Here is a 17,934-nt window from a genome sequence, read left to right as displayed (position 1 = left end):
TATGTCTCTTTTTCTTCTCTGTCCTCAGGAATCATTAGGCTTCAGCAGTGAGGTGTCCACTCCAGAAACAGACAGAAAGTACGTTGTTTTTCCACTTTATCCCTGTAACTTGTGACCGGAGCCAATGTGCAACCATGAAATATGCTTGGATTGAAATGTGAGTCTGTTGCATGTCTAAACAATCTGCAGCGCAGCCTGCGTCTGGATTGCATCAAACCGTACATGCTGGCGCAGAAAATCATGGATCACACTTAGCCTTTCTGCAAATTCACAGCTAAAGATGGAGAGAGACAAATGGAAGTACACACACATCTATATGCAGTTCATGTGATTAATAGATCTCTTATGTGACAACTTGTACAAAAGGTCTCTGACCCTGCCCATGGGGAGTAGAGGTCAGCTCCTTGGAAAACTTGGATGGATGAGTGTGATGGTGTGTGTGAGTGAGCAGTTGACACAGGTTTCAGATTATGTTCCAGTATACTGTTGCAGTAAATTAAGAGAAATACTATATATCCCAACATAAGGAATTTTGACAAAAAAGACAGTCAGATGACAGTTTTATTTCATCATGTCAACAAGATGTCAGATGTTAGTGTGATTTTTGTACTTTGTGTAACTGAATACAAATAAGCATTACGACATGATCCACAAGCTTTTTGAAGAACTTTTTTGACTTTTCTCAGAAATCGGCTTATTCACTTTCTCGTCAAGAGTTAGTTTAGATGATTGATCTTTTATCCATCCTGTAAAGATGAAGTTACAGTTGAGCTGGCAGCAGGTTAGCACAGCTTAGAACAAAGACTGGAAACAGTGGAAAATGTCTAGCCTTCTTATGTCCAAACATAAAAAAATCATTCTACCCGTGCCTGTAGTTCACTAATTAACATGTTGTCACTTGTTTTTTTTTTAATCTGTACAAATACGCAGTGTAACAATGAGATGCTGTGGTTTACCAGTTTTACAGTGGACTATTTCTTGACTTCCTGGAGTCGTAATGTGAGGTTGCCAATCAACCAGAGACTTCAGGGAGTCACTTTGCCCAAGAAATACTTGTGCTAACTGGTTGCTGGCGATAGCTTCAAATTTACCTTACAGACACGACAGTGGTATTGATCTTCTCATCTAACTCTTAGCAAGAAAGCAAAGAAGTTTATTTCAGACATTTGCTAAGAAAAAATGTAATGCGTATAATGATGAAATAAATCCTGATGATAATAATAAAAACTGATAAAACATTCTTAATCACTATGTGGATGAGTGGGTATAAAGGAAATTAACCCTCGACATTCATAGTATTCATTGTTGGTCCCCTAAGCTTTGGTCACGTCCCTGCTGTGGTTAAAGGAAAACCCCTGACTGCTTCCTTCGGCTGACCTGCTCAGTCCGGCAGCCATTCTCTGTTCCCCGGCCGTCCATGCTTCCTTCCTGCCTTTGTGTCCAGCGGTGGAGAGCGGGTGATGGCTAAATGATTACCGCAAAGGAGCATGAACGAAAGAGCAGGATGGAACTGGGCACGGGTGGGGTTCCTTTTCACTGGTTCCTGTAACCCAAAGAGTGTGTGTGTGTGTGTGTGTGTGTGTGTGTGTGTGTGTGTGTGTTCTCCTCCATGGCCTACCATGAGATCACTGTTGTAACATTTAAAGCAATCCACGTTGGTCGGCAAAACAGCTCTCTAAATGTTGTCAAGCTGCAACAAATTCACTACAGTCACACACATTTGGTGCCTTTTTTATAGGCATTTAAAGAAGACATTTAGTGGACACAAGAGTCTGGATAGATTAGTGCAGAAAAGTGAATTGGGAGCCCCGCTTAATGTACGGCATGTACGCCAGGGCCAAAGGTTAAATAAATCTTAGTGTGACTCAATAGTTATTTCCCATATATCCCATTTTTTTTGTGTTTGTTCCTGAACACCCCTGTGTGACCCCCAGTGGAATTGTCACGTTCACGGGAAGATCATGTGCGGCAGAGGAAGCACATACCACAGACATGATCTCTTCTCCCATGGCTGTATATGTAGCACAGACAAATACGCAAGATGATGGGAACCAGATGCCAAATTTCGAATGATGTCTCTCTGCTGTCCGAAAGAGTCCCAGAAAGATCCCCTAACTGTGCTATTCTCTCTCTCCTCGTCCTGTCGGTCTGGTTTCTTTCTGTCTTCCATGCCTCACATGCTTTCTCTCACATTCCCTCTCTCATAAACATTCAGACTTTGTCTCACCTTAAGTCTGTAGTTGGTCTCTAATGAAACTGCTCCGCATTCACCCTTCTCTTCACCTCTGTCATTTCCATTCTTCTCTCTGTCTAGTGTCTTTCTTACAAAGCCCTAAACTCAATTTCTGGTGTGAAAGTTAAATATGAAAATCTTTATATCAACTTTATCTATTTAATTTCGTTTTTATGCTTGAGGACAAAATGGCCTGTATTTTTTGTAATCCATCCTTCACTGCCAGCCTCTCTCCTCTCATTCCCCCCAGTTCTGTTCTCTATTACATTGCCTATTGTCCACTTTCCACTGTTGTGAATGGGTTTCAGGTGTAGTGATTTATTATGTGTTGGCAGGAATGATAGACAAGCTGCCTCCATTCCTCGCAGCCTTACAAGAGGCACTCATGCACGTTCACATGCACAGACATGGATACCCCCATCATCGCCTCGACGCAGGACAATAGCACCCAGAGGAGATTACCCAGACTTCATCTTGGGCTGTGCCACCTCTCTGTCTGTGCATGTGCAAGTGGTGATGACAGAGCGGTTTCAGAAAGCTGGAGGGTTCAAACTGGGGACTTCCTGTTTTGAAAAGTGATTGACTGGGGGATTATTGTTGCAGAGAGGGGGCAACAAACAAATCAGTAAGGTTAACAGCAGAGGCAAATGGATCTTGATGAAAGCATACATGTGCAAAGACACAAATACAGTTGATTGTTGGCTCTAAAAAGGCTTGTTAAATTGTAAAATTAGAGGCATGTGCACTGCTGGAAGCCCGGCTTATGCAACTAATAATCAGATGGAAATGTAAGCCGTTCCATGTGAATAATGTGTTTAGAACAACAGTACCATGTTGGAAAACCAAAGTACCTTGTCAGCATATTTACGACTTGTGGTTGAGTGTTGCCGCCGTCGTGGAACTGTTATTTGCTTCTGAAAGTAAAGCAGTGTGTGTATGGCAGGAAAATACATGCACAATCGCAAACATGTGTTTTATTTTCTGTATGATTTTCTGTTTTACCACCTTATGATCTTCCGTCTTCCCCCCTCCATGTGACCTCTGACCTCTTCCATGATCCCTGAAGAGGTCATTCCTCTGCTCTTCCTGTGAACACTGCCACTGTCACACAGGGTCGCTGCCTTTCATTGTCTCTACTAGAAAACCGGAGATCACTTTGCTCCAGGTGGCCAGCCCTGTTGTCACACAAAAACACACAGTCACCATACACACATGCATGTGTGCAATGCTGTGATTTATGCTGAGTGCAGTAGAAACTGATGCACAGCTGTTTTTCCAAATCTTGCTATGTACTGGTTTGTCATCTTTCCTGGACTGTGTCACACAGATTAGTAGTTATGCTAGACCAATGATTCATACTGTATAACTGTACTGCCTACGCAATAATCACTTATTCAGTCATCCTTTTTTTTTTTTTTCTTGATGTTGACATGCCGCTGGCTTTTTTCTCTTGTATCTTATCTTTTACGTTTGTCTGTGTAAATAGCCTATATGCCTTATGCACTAAATGTGCATTTACCACATATTTTTTACCGTTAAATGATAAAAAAAAAAAAAAAAAATTAATATGTTAGATCCAAGCCAGAGAAAGTGCTGTCAGTCCTACCATTTCACTGAGTAAACTGGCATTTCACTCATAGCTTCGGGGTCATCAGCACATGTTCGTAGCACTTGTAACATTTTCACAATGCGAATGTATCATGCAAAGAAACTTTCACCTATCCTGCATAGGTTCAGCCAAAGTTAAAATGCTGTACTTAATATCACTGGCTTCTTATGGTAATGAGATTTTAAAAAAGTAGCAGTTAAATGTCCCCTACTCAATGCAAAGAACAGAATTGAAATAGACAGGCATGCCAAAGATTTAAGGTTAAACCAATTAAGTTGCCTAGCCACATAATGCCTGGACTGACACAGACTTTGAAAGACATTCAGGCTTTTTTAAAGTGTGAGACCACGCGGCTGTGTGTGAGTACATGTATGTGTGCGCGCATGGGAGGTTAATTTATAGAGCATGGGGGGGGGGGGGGCACTACCACAGAAAAGCTTCCATTGAGTGAGTTCTATTAGCATTAGCTTTGGCCCTAGCCTATCTGAGAGGGGGATGAACAGGCCTCCATTCAATTAGCATCTCATTATGTTGCCATGGCAGCAGGGCTTTAAGCCGTGTGAAGATTTCCCATTGCACCAAGAGAGGGCTAATGTCTGAACAAACATGTGAACACACATGCACACACACACGCACAGCCACTGGAGAGGGAAGTGACCTGTTCATCATGTTTTGATCCTGTCACACACTTTCGCATTGCTTCTCCGGCACCTGCAAGGCCCAGCAGCTCTATGCCCATGTGCATTGTGCTCCAATCATTTAAGGTGTGTGGATGTGTGACAGTGTTCAAGTAAAATCGCAAGAGAGGACAATTTACATAATAGGTCTTTGAGGGTCTTAAGCGTACGCTCACAGTGTGCGGCCACCGCAAATCACTATCACCCACACGCTCCCAAATAAATACACCTGTAGGATGTCATCAAAAACAAAGTCTCTCCCTTCTGTCAAGTTTTCAGCAGACAGTCAGCCACTGCCAAACATGCCACAGAGCTTGCTAGAAAAATATGTGAGGCCACGCATACATGACATTTTGATTGGACGCTGAGAGCAGTTTATCTGTCATAAGGAACCTTCAAGTTGTTATTTTATCCTTGTTAGGTCTGATTATTTAAGAAGTTTTACAGACATGTCAGGACTCAGTTATTTTCCATGTCTCCCTCTCTTATGCCCTCTCTCCCTCTTCTCCCACTCTTCCTTCTGTCTTCCTCGTGACTGTCTGTCCTGTGGAGGGAAGTGGAAACACAAACAGGCTGAGTCTGCCCTTTGGTTTCTTCTCAACCCCCCCCCCCCCCCCCCCCCCCCCGATTCCATACTTTCCCTCCTCACTTTCATGTGGCTGCCCTCTTTTTCTTTATCTTGTTGACCTTCCTCCTTTCTTTGCTGCTTCTTAAACACTTTGTAGTACCACCATCTTCATCTTACCCTCTTGTTTTTGCAAGAGGGATGTCATTGTTTACGTCCTCTCCTCCTCTCCCTCTTAAGCCTCAGGAGCCTGGTTTGCTGTCACTTAAACACCACCACTGACCCCAAGTGGTGAACAGCAGAACTGCAGCCCTCCTTGCCAAAAATTAACATTCATAAACATAGTTTAAGACTAGAGTAGGATGATCTTTTTTATATAGGAAGATCTTTCCTGTATGCTGATTCTGTCTTTCTTTACCCCCCCCCGCAGAATGCCCTTGCACAAATCTAGCTCTGAAGATGGATCTGGAGGTATGTTTAGATGCATTTTCATTTATCTCTTTTGCTGTCTTAATATGTTTCCTATAAGATTAAGCTTTATATCTGAAATTGACAGGAATAGCCATATAGAGATTTGTGAGCTAGGGTCATACTTAATTGTTGCACCACATGGAGGAATTGTCTATACCCTTGCAAATATGTACATGTATGTAAATGGTCAGTTGAGCTTGCTGAGCAAAGGATCCACTTAAAAGTGTGTTTTCTTTTCTGTGGCCAGAAACCACACAACATAATTGGAATGTTGGTAGTTGTGTATAAGGTGAATGTTTCTTCCTACATGACTGATCCTGCGCTGCCTTTAGGTAAATGGGACAACAAGAAGAAGAACAAATCTTTTTGGCAGAACTTCCGCAAGTCTCAGCACAAACCAGTAGTGCGTCAGACATCCAAAGGTTTGTGTGGCTTAATGTTTCAGATGTTTCACATACTGAATAGATGTAGCTCCATTTTTGATCTTTTCCCTTCAAACCCTTCAGGAGAAGACATAGGCTATGTGGCCAGTGAGATCACCATGAGTGACGAAGAGCGAATTCAACTAATGATGATGGTGAAAGAGAAGATGATCACCGTTGAAGAAGCTCTAGCTCGGGTAGGAAGCTCCAATGACTTTCTGCCTTACCTGTTGCACCATCCTCCCCCACCCTCACTCGACCTTCCTTTGTGACTGCAGCCTCCCCAGATCCCCTGACCCCTCCCCCTTTATTAGTTTCCAGTCCCCCCTCCCCAATATTGTCCTCCATATTCCCACCATAGCTCTGGCTTACTAAAACGACTCACTCTTACTAACCTGTACAAGGCCCCGCATTTTAACCCTGTATTGTCCTCAACACCACACAAATACACACTCGCTCACACATTCACACACACAAACTGTCTCTCTCGCTCTCTGTCACCCACACACACTCGCACACATACACATCCACGCTCACTCTCACACACCGACACAAACTCCTGACAATCGGTGTTTCCAGAGGGTCAGGAGTCTGGGGGTTTTAGGGTGTGAGCTCTTGGAGTGTGTGTGTGTGTCTTGCTCAGTTTATCATTGCAGAATTGATGGTCATAGTAACTCAACAGCCCCATCTGTTGGGGGGGATGTTCTGGTGCATTGTGGGTTTTCTCTCTAGGTGGACATGGTGGAAAATTACATGGTTTTCCTTTTAATGCACTTGATCAACTTCTGGTGGTTGTTCTTTTTGTATTTGCCTACTTCATCTCCTCCTTCCTTCCTTTCAGTCGCCTTCTGTAATGCCTTGCTCGTGGGTAGCATGACTGTCCAGCAGCATTTGAGCACTGGATTTGCTCTCCACAAGGCAGATGTTAATTATCTTCTTACCCTTTTTTTTCACAGAACTTTGATTTTCTTTTGGCCAGTAGCTTGATCCCATCTTCTCGCTCTAGTGATTGACCCTCAATGATCAGCCTCTGTGGATAGTTGATCTGACATCTTGTTGTGCTTGTGTGTGTTTAAATAGTGTGTTCTGTTTTTATATACAGTCTATGGTTCTGTGTACCACTGACCAGTATAATCATATTGGTTTTTATTATAGTCAGTAGCGTGCTATGTAGTATGTGGCCAGGGATGTAGTGGAATATAAACATAATTAAATTCAATCTCCCTTTCAGTCTCCTTTTTTGTGTGTTTAAGATTAATGAAAGGTGAACAAATCTTCATGACAATAAATCATAACATGCACACAAAAGAAAGCAAGTCTCAGTGGTATAGAACTATTTTCATTTTCAAATAATTAATCTGTTGCATAAAACTTAACACACTTTAATTTAGAGGTTATTTGCACAAAGATCATCAAACTCAGGTTACAATACGAACCTTTTATTAACCACTACATCGCTGGTTGAGTCCTCCTGTTTTGTCTGTGTGCCTGTCTGTATAAATGTCCTGTGAATGTGCGCAATTGACGTCCATCGACCGTCTGTTAGTAGCCTATATGGAGAGATGTAGCATGCTCGGTGAGAGTGGGTGACCCCGCCCTGTTCCTCTGCCTCTCTAAACTCTTCTTCTCCACGTAGCTGAAGGAGTATGAGCGCAGCAGGCAGTCCAGCAGTACTGACACTGCAGAGTGGACTGACAGAACTGCGACCAATCTAAACCAGTCCTCAAACTGCAACGTAAGTACACCCCACCCCATTACCCCGACACCCCGAAATCCCTGAACTCTCCCCTTGACCCTGTCTCTCTTAACACTCTGGCCCCATCCACACTACTGCGTTTTTGAATTAAAACGGAGACCTTTTGATACGTTTGCACCTCCCGTCCAGACTACAACGGCGAAAACCAGAGGGCATTTTAGTGAAGACGGGCCAAAACGGAGGACTTTAGAAACGATGACGCAGCCGCTCACGCTGGGCTCTCTGATTGGGTCTTATAAGTCATGCAAAGCAGAAACACTATGCTACTGACCGGATTTTTGACATGGTATTTTTATTAAAATATTCTGTACCTTGCAAATAACACTTCCTACACTTGTACTGTGCATGTCGCCGTTTACTTTGCGACAACTCCCAGTCTGTTTTCTGCTGCCACACTCCCGTGTTACATTCAGTAACAGTCCCAGCTCGTTATTGGTGCATGCAAAAAAAGAAATAAAAAAAAAAACTGGTCTGATTCTTCTTCTGTATTTATTTCTTCTTTCGCCAAATCTTCTGTAACTATGGAATTACCATCTGCTTCATGTTTACATCGGCACGCGCATGCCCAGCGTACCTGAACAGCCACTAGCTAAAACGTAGTAGTGTGGATGGGGCCTCTCACCTCGACCACTCTCACCTTTTTAAGTTTGATGTTTCAGCCAACGAGGTTGAACGACCATTGTTGTTTTGACATACTTTATGTGTGCATGGATGTGTGTGTTTATTCAGATGTAATATACCGGGAAACTCAACTAGTTTTCCTTGCTTGATGTCTAGCTTTGAGATACAAAGTGCCTATAGACCTCCCTTTTAAATATGTTTGAAATATTTACATTTTTTTGACAGTTTTAAATGCCATTGCATAAACCATCTTCAGTCAACTTTTATCTTACCTTCCTCTCACTTTAATCTCCCCTTCTCTCTCTGCTCTTCATTCATGGCCAAACTACAATATATCTGCCTTTGCACATATATTCTCTCCACCATGTCACGTGCATCTTAATACTATGGGTGTTACCTCTGTGAATCTCGACCCACTGTTTACCCATTTTCTGAGGCTGCACTCAAGAATTGGCAGTCCCAATGAGATATATGCATGTGTTGCGTGTCCTCTTCCATCTTTTATTCATCAGGTTAATCCTGTCATAGGCATCTCATTTGAAATATGTCCTCAACAAGGTCAAAATTGGCTGCTGTAGTGACAAGGAAATTGTCTTATGGAAATTTAGGTCAGGTCTGTTTCCATCAATCAGTTGTAATTGTAACTTGCGGAAAGCCAAGTGGAGAGTCACACAAAATCTACCCAAAACCCCTTGTGTCGTGAGCTTTTGTTGGCAGTTATTTAGTCAGCTGTGATCCATGGAAAGAAGGCCTTGAAACTTTGAGACCTTTGAGGGATTCTATGTGTTGAGAAGTGTTGTGGAGCTGGACAGCTGGAGCAGACAATCTGGTTCTGTTGGATGCATGTTTGGTGTTTTGATGACAATCAGTCAGATCTTTCTGGTGTGTGCGCGCGCGCGCATATGTTGATGTGTTTTTCCTTTTTTAAATGTAGGTTTATTGCAGATTCAGGACACATAGTGGTCGTGGCGGATTTTCATTAGTTTTGCACTCTATGGCATCATATGGGAATAGCATGCAGTCATAAAGTCTCACACAGTGACCCACATTTTTCCAGGGAAATGAGTTTATCCAAACACAAAAATTCCACATACTCGCACGTGTGTATTATTGCTATTTCAAAATGTGCTACTAATTCCCAAGTAAACAGCCATGACGGCTTGAAAAATCAATCATCAAATCTTTCATTCATTCTTATCCACTTTATGCACCTAAATGGATCTGCTTTTCATGTGGTTATTGTTAAAGTAAATGAAAAGTTGACCCTACAGCCTTCATACTGTTTTAGATTTGAATCCTAGCTTGAGTTCCTTTATTTCAAAATCACATTTTCTTTTAAGTGGTTGAATATGTTGGTGTGCTTGACTTTCATACGTTAATAGCTCCCCCGGTTACTCTTCAGTGTCAGTTATTTATGGCTTGCGTTCATAAACTCTGTTTGTTACTGTAACAAAACCATGAATAAGGACTCATGCAAAATAGTTTCCTCACGTCTTCAACGGTCCCTATTCAATTCTTCTTCTGTGTAATGATTGATTATTTCCCTATCGTATGAAAAATAGGTTAATTATGCCATACATAACCTCAGCTCAAGTTTTGTCTGCTGGGTGGTTGTCTGATGTGGGTCTGTGAATTATGCCTGAGTTTGCCAATCATCTTATCTGTAACTTATCAGTAATGTCAACCCTCATGCTACCCCCCTGCTGCCAGATTCTCACTTCCCGTGGGAAGAAGATTGATCAGTTTGGGGTTTTCACAGACAGGGGACAGGATAGGAGAGTTACTGAAGGAGTATTGTTCAGAGGAACACACAACTTGGCTCTGGAGGCTGTGAACAAATGCAAGAGCTGGAGTCAGAGAGGAAACAAGGGAGAGAAAAATAGAGGAGATAGAGGTTGTATTTACCACCAGGCCCTCTGAAATGGGGGAGGGGGATCTCCCCGTGCCCCGGGTTCCAAAATTGGCTACTTCAGGAAATACTGCTACTCCGCCAGGACCTCTATTGGTGTCATAAACTGCCCCCTCTCCCCTCTAATGAATGGAATTAGGTCATTCCCAAATTCAAAAAGTTTTGCATGTCTCTGTGTATTACTGTATTCTAAATACAGACGTGAATATACAGTGCATGCTTGTAGCTGACATGTTTGCAATATATAATCTTTGGCTGCTCTGTGCATTTGTCTGATGCTGTCTTTCTCCGGTCTGTCTTCCCCCGGCGATCGGAGGCCACATTCCAGGGCTGGCCATTAGCGTTGTGGGGGCCAAGACAGGGTCAGAGGGGCTCAAATGCTGGGATTGTTCTCCATGCACAACACTCCTTTTCTCTGCTAGATGTGCGACACAGCACTTCCAAATGGTCCCTCATTCCTCAGAGCTGAATTCACCAACCGACTGCATCTGTATCTGCCAGCATGTGCACAGGGGCGCTGATATTATTTTGAATCGTACTTGCTTAAGAATGTGGTCGGCGCAACTATGGATTTGTGGGACCCACTCTTGCTAAACTGTTGGATGTTAACACAGAAAGCGGTACCCTGCTGTTTTAAATAGGTTGGTAAGTTTCAAGGCACGCTGGTGCTCCTAACTGTTTTAAATTAGATTGTTTCTTTTAAGATTGTCTTTTTCTGTTTTTGTGGTACAAAATGAAAGCTTTTGGTGTGCACCATGAGGATGTTGGTTTGTAGTTTTCTAAGTTTAACTGAATCTCCAAAGTTATGGGAACAAACCTCAAAGTAATTTGTGAAGTGAAATGGCAATTATGGCCGTGGAATTGATGCTTTGACCTTGTTTTCGATGGCAGCCTTTCAGCTCTGCTTGATTCATTACCCCTCTTTTGTTTGGCTTTCTTTCTGTGTGTGTATCTTTTCCCCTGTTAATCTGGTCATTTGTATGGATCAGGTTCCTCACAACTGGGTTTGGACAATTATGTCATTGTCACCTCTTTACTATCTCTTATTCCTTTTCTACATCTTTTACACTAGGAGAAGAACAGATTAGATCAGATACAGGAGTGGGCTCCCATCCCAACCTATGGTGGTCTCACTCATCTCATAGTATTTCTACTGCCACTTTCATCAATCCTCTCTGACACAGACTTGTTATTACATTACATTTTCTGAAGCTAATGCACTCAAGCATTGCCAAGAGCAAATGGAAAGTTGAAGGAGTCACCGCTGTAGCCAAAATTGTGTGGTTCGGCTGAGGGACAGCAGAGTTACGGGTTTTCAGAGCCTATTTCTCCAATTTGTAAGAGGCCGAATGAATGGCTATACCCTAGCTCTGCTCTGCTGGGCTGACAGAGGACCTAAAACTTGATCACGTACCTCTAAAAGTGGTGAAGTTTGATAGAATGGACCTGCGTGAAGTTTTTTTTCCCAGCTTGCCAATGATTCGTAAGGTTTTCATACGCTTCCAGGAATGAAAAGATCATGATGTTGTTAAGGTGGTTTGTTGCCATCAAGGATTTGCGGACAGTGTCAGATCAGTTTGATCCAACCAAGCCACAGTTGTTAACATCATCCCGAACGAATGTCAGCAGCCTCTGAGCCAGGCCCGTGGTCTAATCCCAACAACAGCGAGAAAGCAGGTTCTTCCTTGTTAGCTTCAGAGCTGGAGGAGAAGACTGCTTTCTATCAGACAGAGAGCTGAGCCCTGCCAGGCCTGCTCTGTCTAGTTGTGGTGTATGTGGGCGTTTGTGCATGCATGTGTGTCCCTTTCCAAGTGATGCAGTCAACCTCGACCATGGAACTGGCAGTGTGTGACCAGAGAGTTAGTGTTGCTGTGGAAACCAGTGGCAAATAGAAACAAATTAAGTTGTTTAAACTCCATGATAATGATGGTAGTTCCTGCCAGACAATCTTTAGGCCAGAGCTTGGCCCATCAGCATCATCATTACCGCCAATCACAGTCACATGGAAGACATAGCGAGAAAACACACACGTGTGTGTGTGTGTGTGTGTGTGTGTGTGTGTTGTGTTGTGTTGTGTTGTGTTTGAAAGTTGAAACTGTCAATTTCATTATTCGGTCTCTTTTCCACTCTGCTACACTGTACAGAGAGTTTAAATGCAGTGGCCATCTGTGGAGAGAAAAACTAGGATGCTGACACCCATGACATACGACCATTGTCCTTCCATTTCCTCTGCAGTAACAGCCTCTTAAGACAAAATAATGCCAAATAGACCATGTATTGTAATACTGATTCATTCAGTTAATTTGTTCAAATAATTGTTTCATCTGGTTCATTGTTTCAGTGCATTTTTTTCTATGTTTATTATGAATATGAACTTCACATAATGCGGTGTGGCCCCCCCCCCCCCCATCCTTCATTTCTCACCTCACTAACTTTGACTCCATCCTAAACGATGCTCCCATCCATCGCATTATAACAGCGTTTTCAGAATCTCCAAATATATATGTCAAAGTTTGTTTGATTTTCTCACTACTTTTGTTTCATATGAAATAAATTCAAAACAAAGCCATACATTTCTGTTATACTTGGATTAATGAAATGTTACGCTGAAGAAGTTCTTCCTGTTTTTACATATGTTTTTTTTAAAAAGGTTTATTTAACTGAAAAGTGTTTGCTGCGTGTCCCTTTTTATCATATCATCCCTCCCTCTTTCTCTCTTTCCCACCAGTCCCGTGAACAGTCAGACGATGAGCAATCGGAGGACTCTGTGAAGTTCAAACGGCTTCACAAGCTGGTTAACTCTACACGCCGGGTCAGGAAAAAACTCATCAAGGTGGAGGAGGGCAAGAAACACGGCTCTGAAGGTCTGTTATACCTGAGTTCCTTTGATTTAAGGTCTCTGTTCGAGGCATCAGACTTTGACTGTATAGAAATGTAAAATCTGCTTGCAGTTGAAAATCTGTATTGAGCACTATATCAAGCTGTTTGTCCTTACTAAAATGAAGTTAAAGTTCAAAAACTTTTGGTTTAGTTGTTGAAAATTAGTGACTCGTGTTAAAAAGTAGGAATCTCTTTTTTTTTTTTTATGTTTTGATATTCTCGTCTGTCATGGGTTTTGCCTAATACTCAGACTTTAAGAATGTGTTTTGAAATGTGTGCTGGCTAGCTGTGGTTTGGTAAACCACATATGGGTCATGGGACTACACAGAATCTGATCCTCCTGAATAACTTAATGTTTCTGTCGTCTTCAACTTCTTCATTAGATTTTCTGAATCTGGAGGCACCGCCGACCTGTGAGGACAACACAGCTCTCTATACAGGGGTTCTAAAGAAGCCCCCTTTGCCCCAGGAGATCTCTCTGCCCTCCCTCACCCAGGATCAACAATCTCTGGATGGGGACACAGACAGTCTGACCAACTCCCCTTCCTCAAGCAGCCTGGACACCTGGTCTGGACACAAGCTGGTCAAAACCTTCAGTAAATCTTCCAGTACCCACGGTCTCATCCGGCCCCCCAAGAGAACCCCAGTTGGCTCCGGGGGCTCTGTCTCTGGTGTGGGAGGGAGTGGCTCATCCTTCTCAGAACTGGATGGCTGTGGATTGGACGACGAAGGAAAGCTGTCACGCTCGACGACTGACGGCGAGATGCGGAAGGCCCTGAGCTCAATCTCCCATGGGGTAAGTAACAATGAGGCTCTCTACGCATACTATGGACTCACCAAACCTCGCCCCAAACCCCCTGCCCAGTCCCGCCTCCTGATATCCCTGGATGACAGTCCACAAGGCAGCCCCAAACACCAACCTGCCAACCGGCACCATGGTAGCTGGACACATCGGAAACCTGACCCTAACTACGCTTACTCCACTAAACACCTACTGTATCAACGCTCGCGCAACACCAAGACCCCTGTCTCCCCTCTGTCTCTCACCCCCTCCTCCCCTGTCCGCTGTGATGTAGCCAAATCAAAAGGTTTTGGAAGTGGGGGAGGGGGCTGGGTGTTCCCCTCCCGCAGGCTGCGTGGTCGAACAGCGGTCAGTGAACTGAACATCACCTATGTGGTAGAACGAAGCCTGTATGGTCACCTCAACTGGGCCCAGCTGGTACGCCCAGTTACCCTCAGCCGCGCTGAGCGCCGCTGTCTATTGGAGGAGGACCGCGAGGCAGACAGGAAGTGGGCGGCTAGTGTGGACCGCTGCACCAAGCGTGTGCTCTTGCGCATCCAGCAGAAGTCTGTGAGTTTGGACCATGAGGTTTAAGTCGACCGCCTCGTGTGAGCAGGACTCGGTGCTTCAAAGTTGCAGAATAGCTCAAAGGTTGTAGGTGAAGTACAGTAAAGCTGCACAAGACACATGCCACATGCCAGGTCAAATTACCTCAACTTATCCATTAATATTGTCTGTGTAAGAAATCCACATCAATGTATTGCAACTGTGCACATGTATAAAAAAAGGCTAGGGGCTGGTATGTCTATCACAGACCTAATTGCCCTTTGAGGAATGTCATCCTCACCTTTAAGTGAATGCCTTTGGCTTTAAATCTTTTTTTTTTTGTTTTTTATTTCAGCTGAATACGAAATGACTATGGAATGTGCCATGGCCCACTTGGGAGGTTAAGTTACAGCAGAGCTTTTATAAGTGCCTTTTTATAAATGTCATATCCCTGAAGGACATGCACACTTACACAGTCACACTAATCCCTGTGGGCAAAAGAGATGTTGTACAAGCTTGAGGCTGCTCATCCTTAGAACCGCACAGCGCAGCCTTAGAGACATATTAAATGAATGGCCTTATTATGTCAACTTAAGTGACTGAATGGTCTTTATGCTAATCAACTTTCAAATTGATCTTGTAAGGCTGAATATAGCAACAGAAAAACAGGCAAACCAATTCATACCACAGTGAATGTAAAATGCAAGTTTATAACGTATGAAAACTGGTTTTCGAGCTGGTTGCATCGCCAGTAACTTACTTTTTCCCCTAGCCCATGTATATCAACAGAGGTAATGGCACATACTCCAGGTGGTGAAATAGAGGAGCTATCCTGCAGCTTTGAGGGTACCTGAATCCTATCGTGTTCTAGTGAAATCACTGGAGGTCGTTCTCATCCAAAAACTCGTTGAATCCACTTTTTTCTGTTGTTGCTTTTCGTGTTCTTTTTTGGCCCGTGCCTCTATGGTTGCAGATATGATTTTTTTTCTTTAGTTGTTTTTCTTTCCTATAATTATCTTTGAGAGAATTTATTTTTCTGGGTGCATGTCCATTCCATCGAACATCGCCATGACATTCAGAGTTCTTTTGGGACATCTCTTCAAACATGTTTGTTCTCCAAACTGTGCTTTTCCTGGGAAATTGTGATGTGGACTGCAGCTGTGGACACCTAATATAAAAACTATTTCCTTAATGTGCAAAGCCTTCTCACATCGAGGACCTTCGTCCAGGGTTTGTGGGAGTTTAGTCAAGTACATTAGAAGTAATGGCTTTCGAAGGAGAAATGCCATCAAGTGCCCTATTTGAACTGAGTCTTTTTGGGCGCATGCATATGTAAATGTCTGTGTCTACATGTTTGTGTGTGACCTACTGCAGAGCTTAGGGAAAAGTCAAAGCCAGTTCAGTGATGAGATCCTGGATCTATTCTTCTCGTGTCATAGTTCCCCTTTGGTGTCTACCTCTTATCTTTATGTTGACCTCTAAAAGTCAAGAAAATCTCCATATCACCCTGTCCTCTCAGCAGAAACAATTTAGTCTCTCTAAAAATGTTTCTGATGAGAATAACATTGCCGGCTCTAAGCAACCAACCTATGTGTTGTGCATGTTTACATACAAAGCCCAGTTTTGCATTTCTCATAATTAATCACAATATGTTTTGCATCTGAAATGCAATGAATATACATTCACTTGTAACAGTACAGTTATATATTTTAGCTTGACCACATAAAAAAAGGTTTAATTTTATCCAATATTTTTCTCCAGGGATTCAAGTAAAGCATATGAGCAACTCGTTTCGTGCTCTCCACAGGACAATATAACAGCTCATTTGCCTAAGACTATGTAGTAACTTGCAATTTTAAAGAGGAGCTCATATAACAGAATGTGTTACATCATGTCTGTTGGCTGTCCACAGTCCCATATGACATCATGCCCCTACATATGTACCAAACCATATACCCATGTACATTAATCAAACTGCTGCCTGTGTCGTGCCAAGCATGAATCACTGTGAGTTGACCCTCAGTGGGTGTGGATGGGGAGTTTCCTTAATGTGACCTTCTGAAACTGGCTTATTTGATTGTGTTTTGGCTTCCCCGACAGAGAACGTGCAGCTTCGGAGGTTTTGACCTGTCCAACCGTTCGCTCCATGTGGTCAACACAGGCTCGGATGCCAATGTAAGTGCTGGCGGCTTGTAAAATTAGACGAGGCTGCGAGGCGCACAAGCCATACTCTTCCTGTCACACTAAATCACCTTTTCTCTCCTTGCCCTTTGTCCTCTTTTCCTAAATCTCTCCTCAACTCTGTCTTTCACTTCTGTCATCTCCTTCCTCTCTGTCCACCCTTTTCCCGTCTCACTTTCCTTCTTCTTATCAGAGTAAAGAACAGGAGGCTATATACAGAGAAGTGGTCAAATCCCCCACTACATCTCGGATCTCACTGGGCAAGAAGGTCAAGTCAGTCAAAGAGACAATGAGGAAACGCATGTCGAAGAAGTACAGCAGCTCCTTATCTGAGCAGGTTAGACACCCACACACTCACACATGGATGCACTTTTGAATGCTTGTGAAAAGTTCAGATAACATTGAACATCATGAAGGTGTCCCTTGTTTTTAAGGCAAATGAGGCATGTGTAAACATAGTCAAGCCTTAACTTTATTTGAAGTGGAGCAGATAACCCTTAAACGGTTCCACAAATGCACACATTATGCTTTTCATCTTTAAAACAGTACTTTAAAACAGTAAAGCAAGCACTGCTGTAAAGAAAAAAATAAATACATAAATAACATGTTCTGCAAACATTTAGAGGATGTTTTGTGGTGTAAGTCACATTCTGTCCACAGGCGGTGAGTGGGCAGGAGTATTTGTGTTAGTTACAGAATAAACAAAGCGCACTAAAACACACACACACACACACACACACACACACACACACACACACACACACACACACACACACACACACATTTTGATTTCTCACTGCTGTGCTCTTCCTGGGTCCAGTGTGTAGGGTGGAGTGCTTGTGCTTCATGCTGAGCTCATGGAGTGATGCAAGTCTCCCCGAGGCTGGCTCTTGGGGAAGTGTGAAAGTGTATAAAGACTCATCTACTGGCCTAATTTTTCTGTGCATGCAGTGGCTTTACCAGTGGCCTGGCCAGCCCTACAGTATGATGTTGTCCCTTGGAATATGTCATTAATGCACACACAGACATTAATGCAACATCTGTTCTTCATGGAGGTATCAACACTGTGACCCACATAATCTGGCATGAGTCATGGAGCCATTGGGATATAGACCACAGTGCCACCTAGTGGATAACTGAAACAAATAAATCACAGTACAGTATGCTGTATGTCGATGTTGCATGTTGATGGACATTGCTGCTTTATTACTAGAGACTAGTTTAATTTATAAGGAGACCTGTAAAGATTACATTTAAAGTTTAAACAAAAGTATTTTGATCCA

At 43.0% G+C, this 17,934-nt stretch overlaps 1 protein-coding gene across 1 annotated transcript in view; it reads left to right on the top strand.

The window, feature by feature from the left end:
- Positions 1 to 31: 31 nt before the first annotated feature.
- Positions 32 to 17,934, top strand: part of sash1a (SAM and SH3 domain containing 1a) — a 75,301-nt gene continuing 57,398 nt past the window's right edge. Inside the window, exons 1-9 of the mRNA XM_046060005.1 lie at positions 32 to 78; positions 5,515 to 5,555; positions 5,888 to 5,977; positions 6,062 to 6,174; positions 7,614 to 7,712; positions 12,992 to 13,127; positions 13,527 to 13,939; positions 16,571 to 16,645; positions 16,845 to 16,988. Coding sequence (XP_045915961.1) covers positions 5,516 to 5,555; positions 5,888 to 5,977; positions 6,062 to 6,174; positions 7,614 to 7,712; positions 12,992 to 13,127; positions 13,527 to 13,939; positions 16,571 to 16,645; positions 16,845 to 16,988 — 1,110 coding nt within the window. The 5' untranslated portion in view covers positions 32 to 78; position 5,515. The remainder of the gene's footprint in view (positions 79 to 5,514; positions 5,556 to 5,887; positions 5,978 to 6,061; positions 6,175 to 7,613; positions 7,713 to 12,991; positions 13,128 to 13,526; positions 13,940 to 16,570; positions 16,646 to 16,844; positions 16,989 to 17,934) is intronic.

The sequence above is a fragment of the Micropterus dolomieu genome, linkage group LG10 (genome assembly GCF_021292245.1).
Source record: "Micropterus dolomieu isolate WLL.071019.BEF.003 ecotype Adirondacks linkage group LG10, ASM2129224v1, whole genome shotgun sequence".
In the NCBI taxonomy this organism is placed as follows: domain Eukaryota; kingdom Metazoa; phylum Chordata; class Actinopteri; order Centrarchiformes; family Centrarchidae; genus Micropterus; species Micropterus dolomieu.
This window is presented reverse-complemented; position numbering and strand designations above follow the sequence as displayed.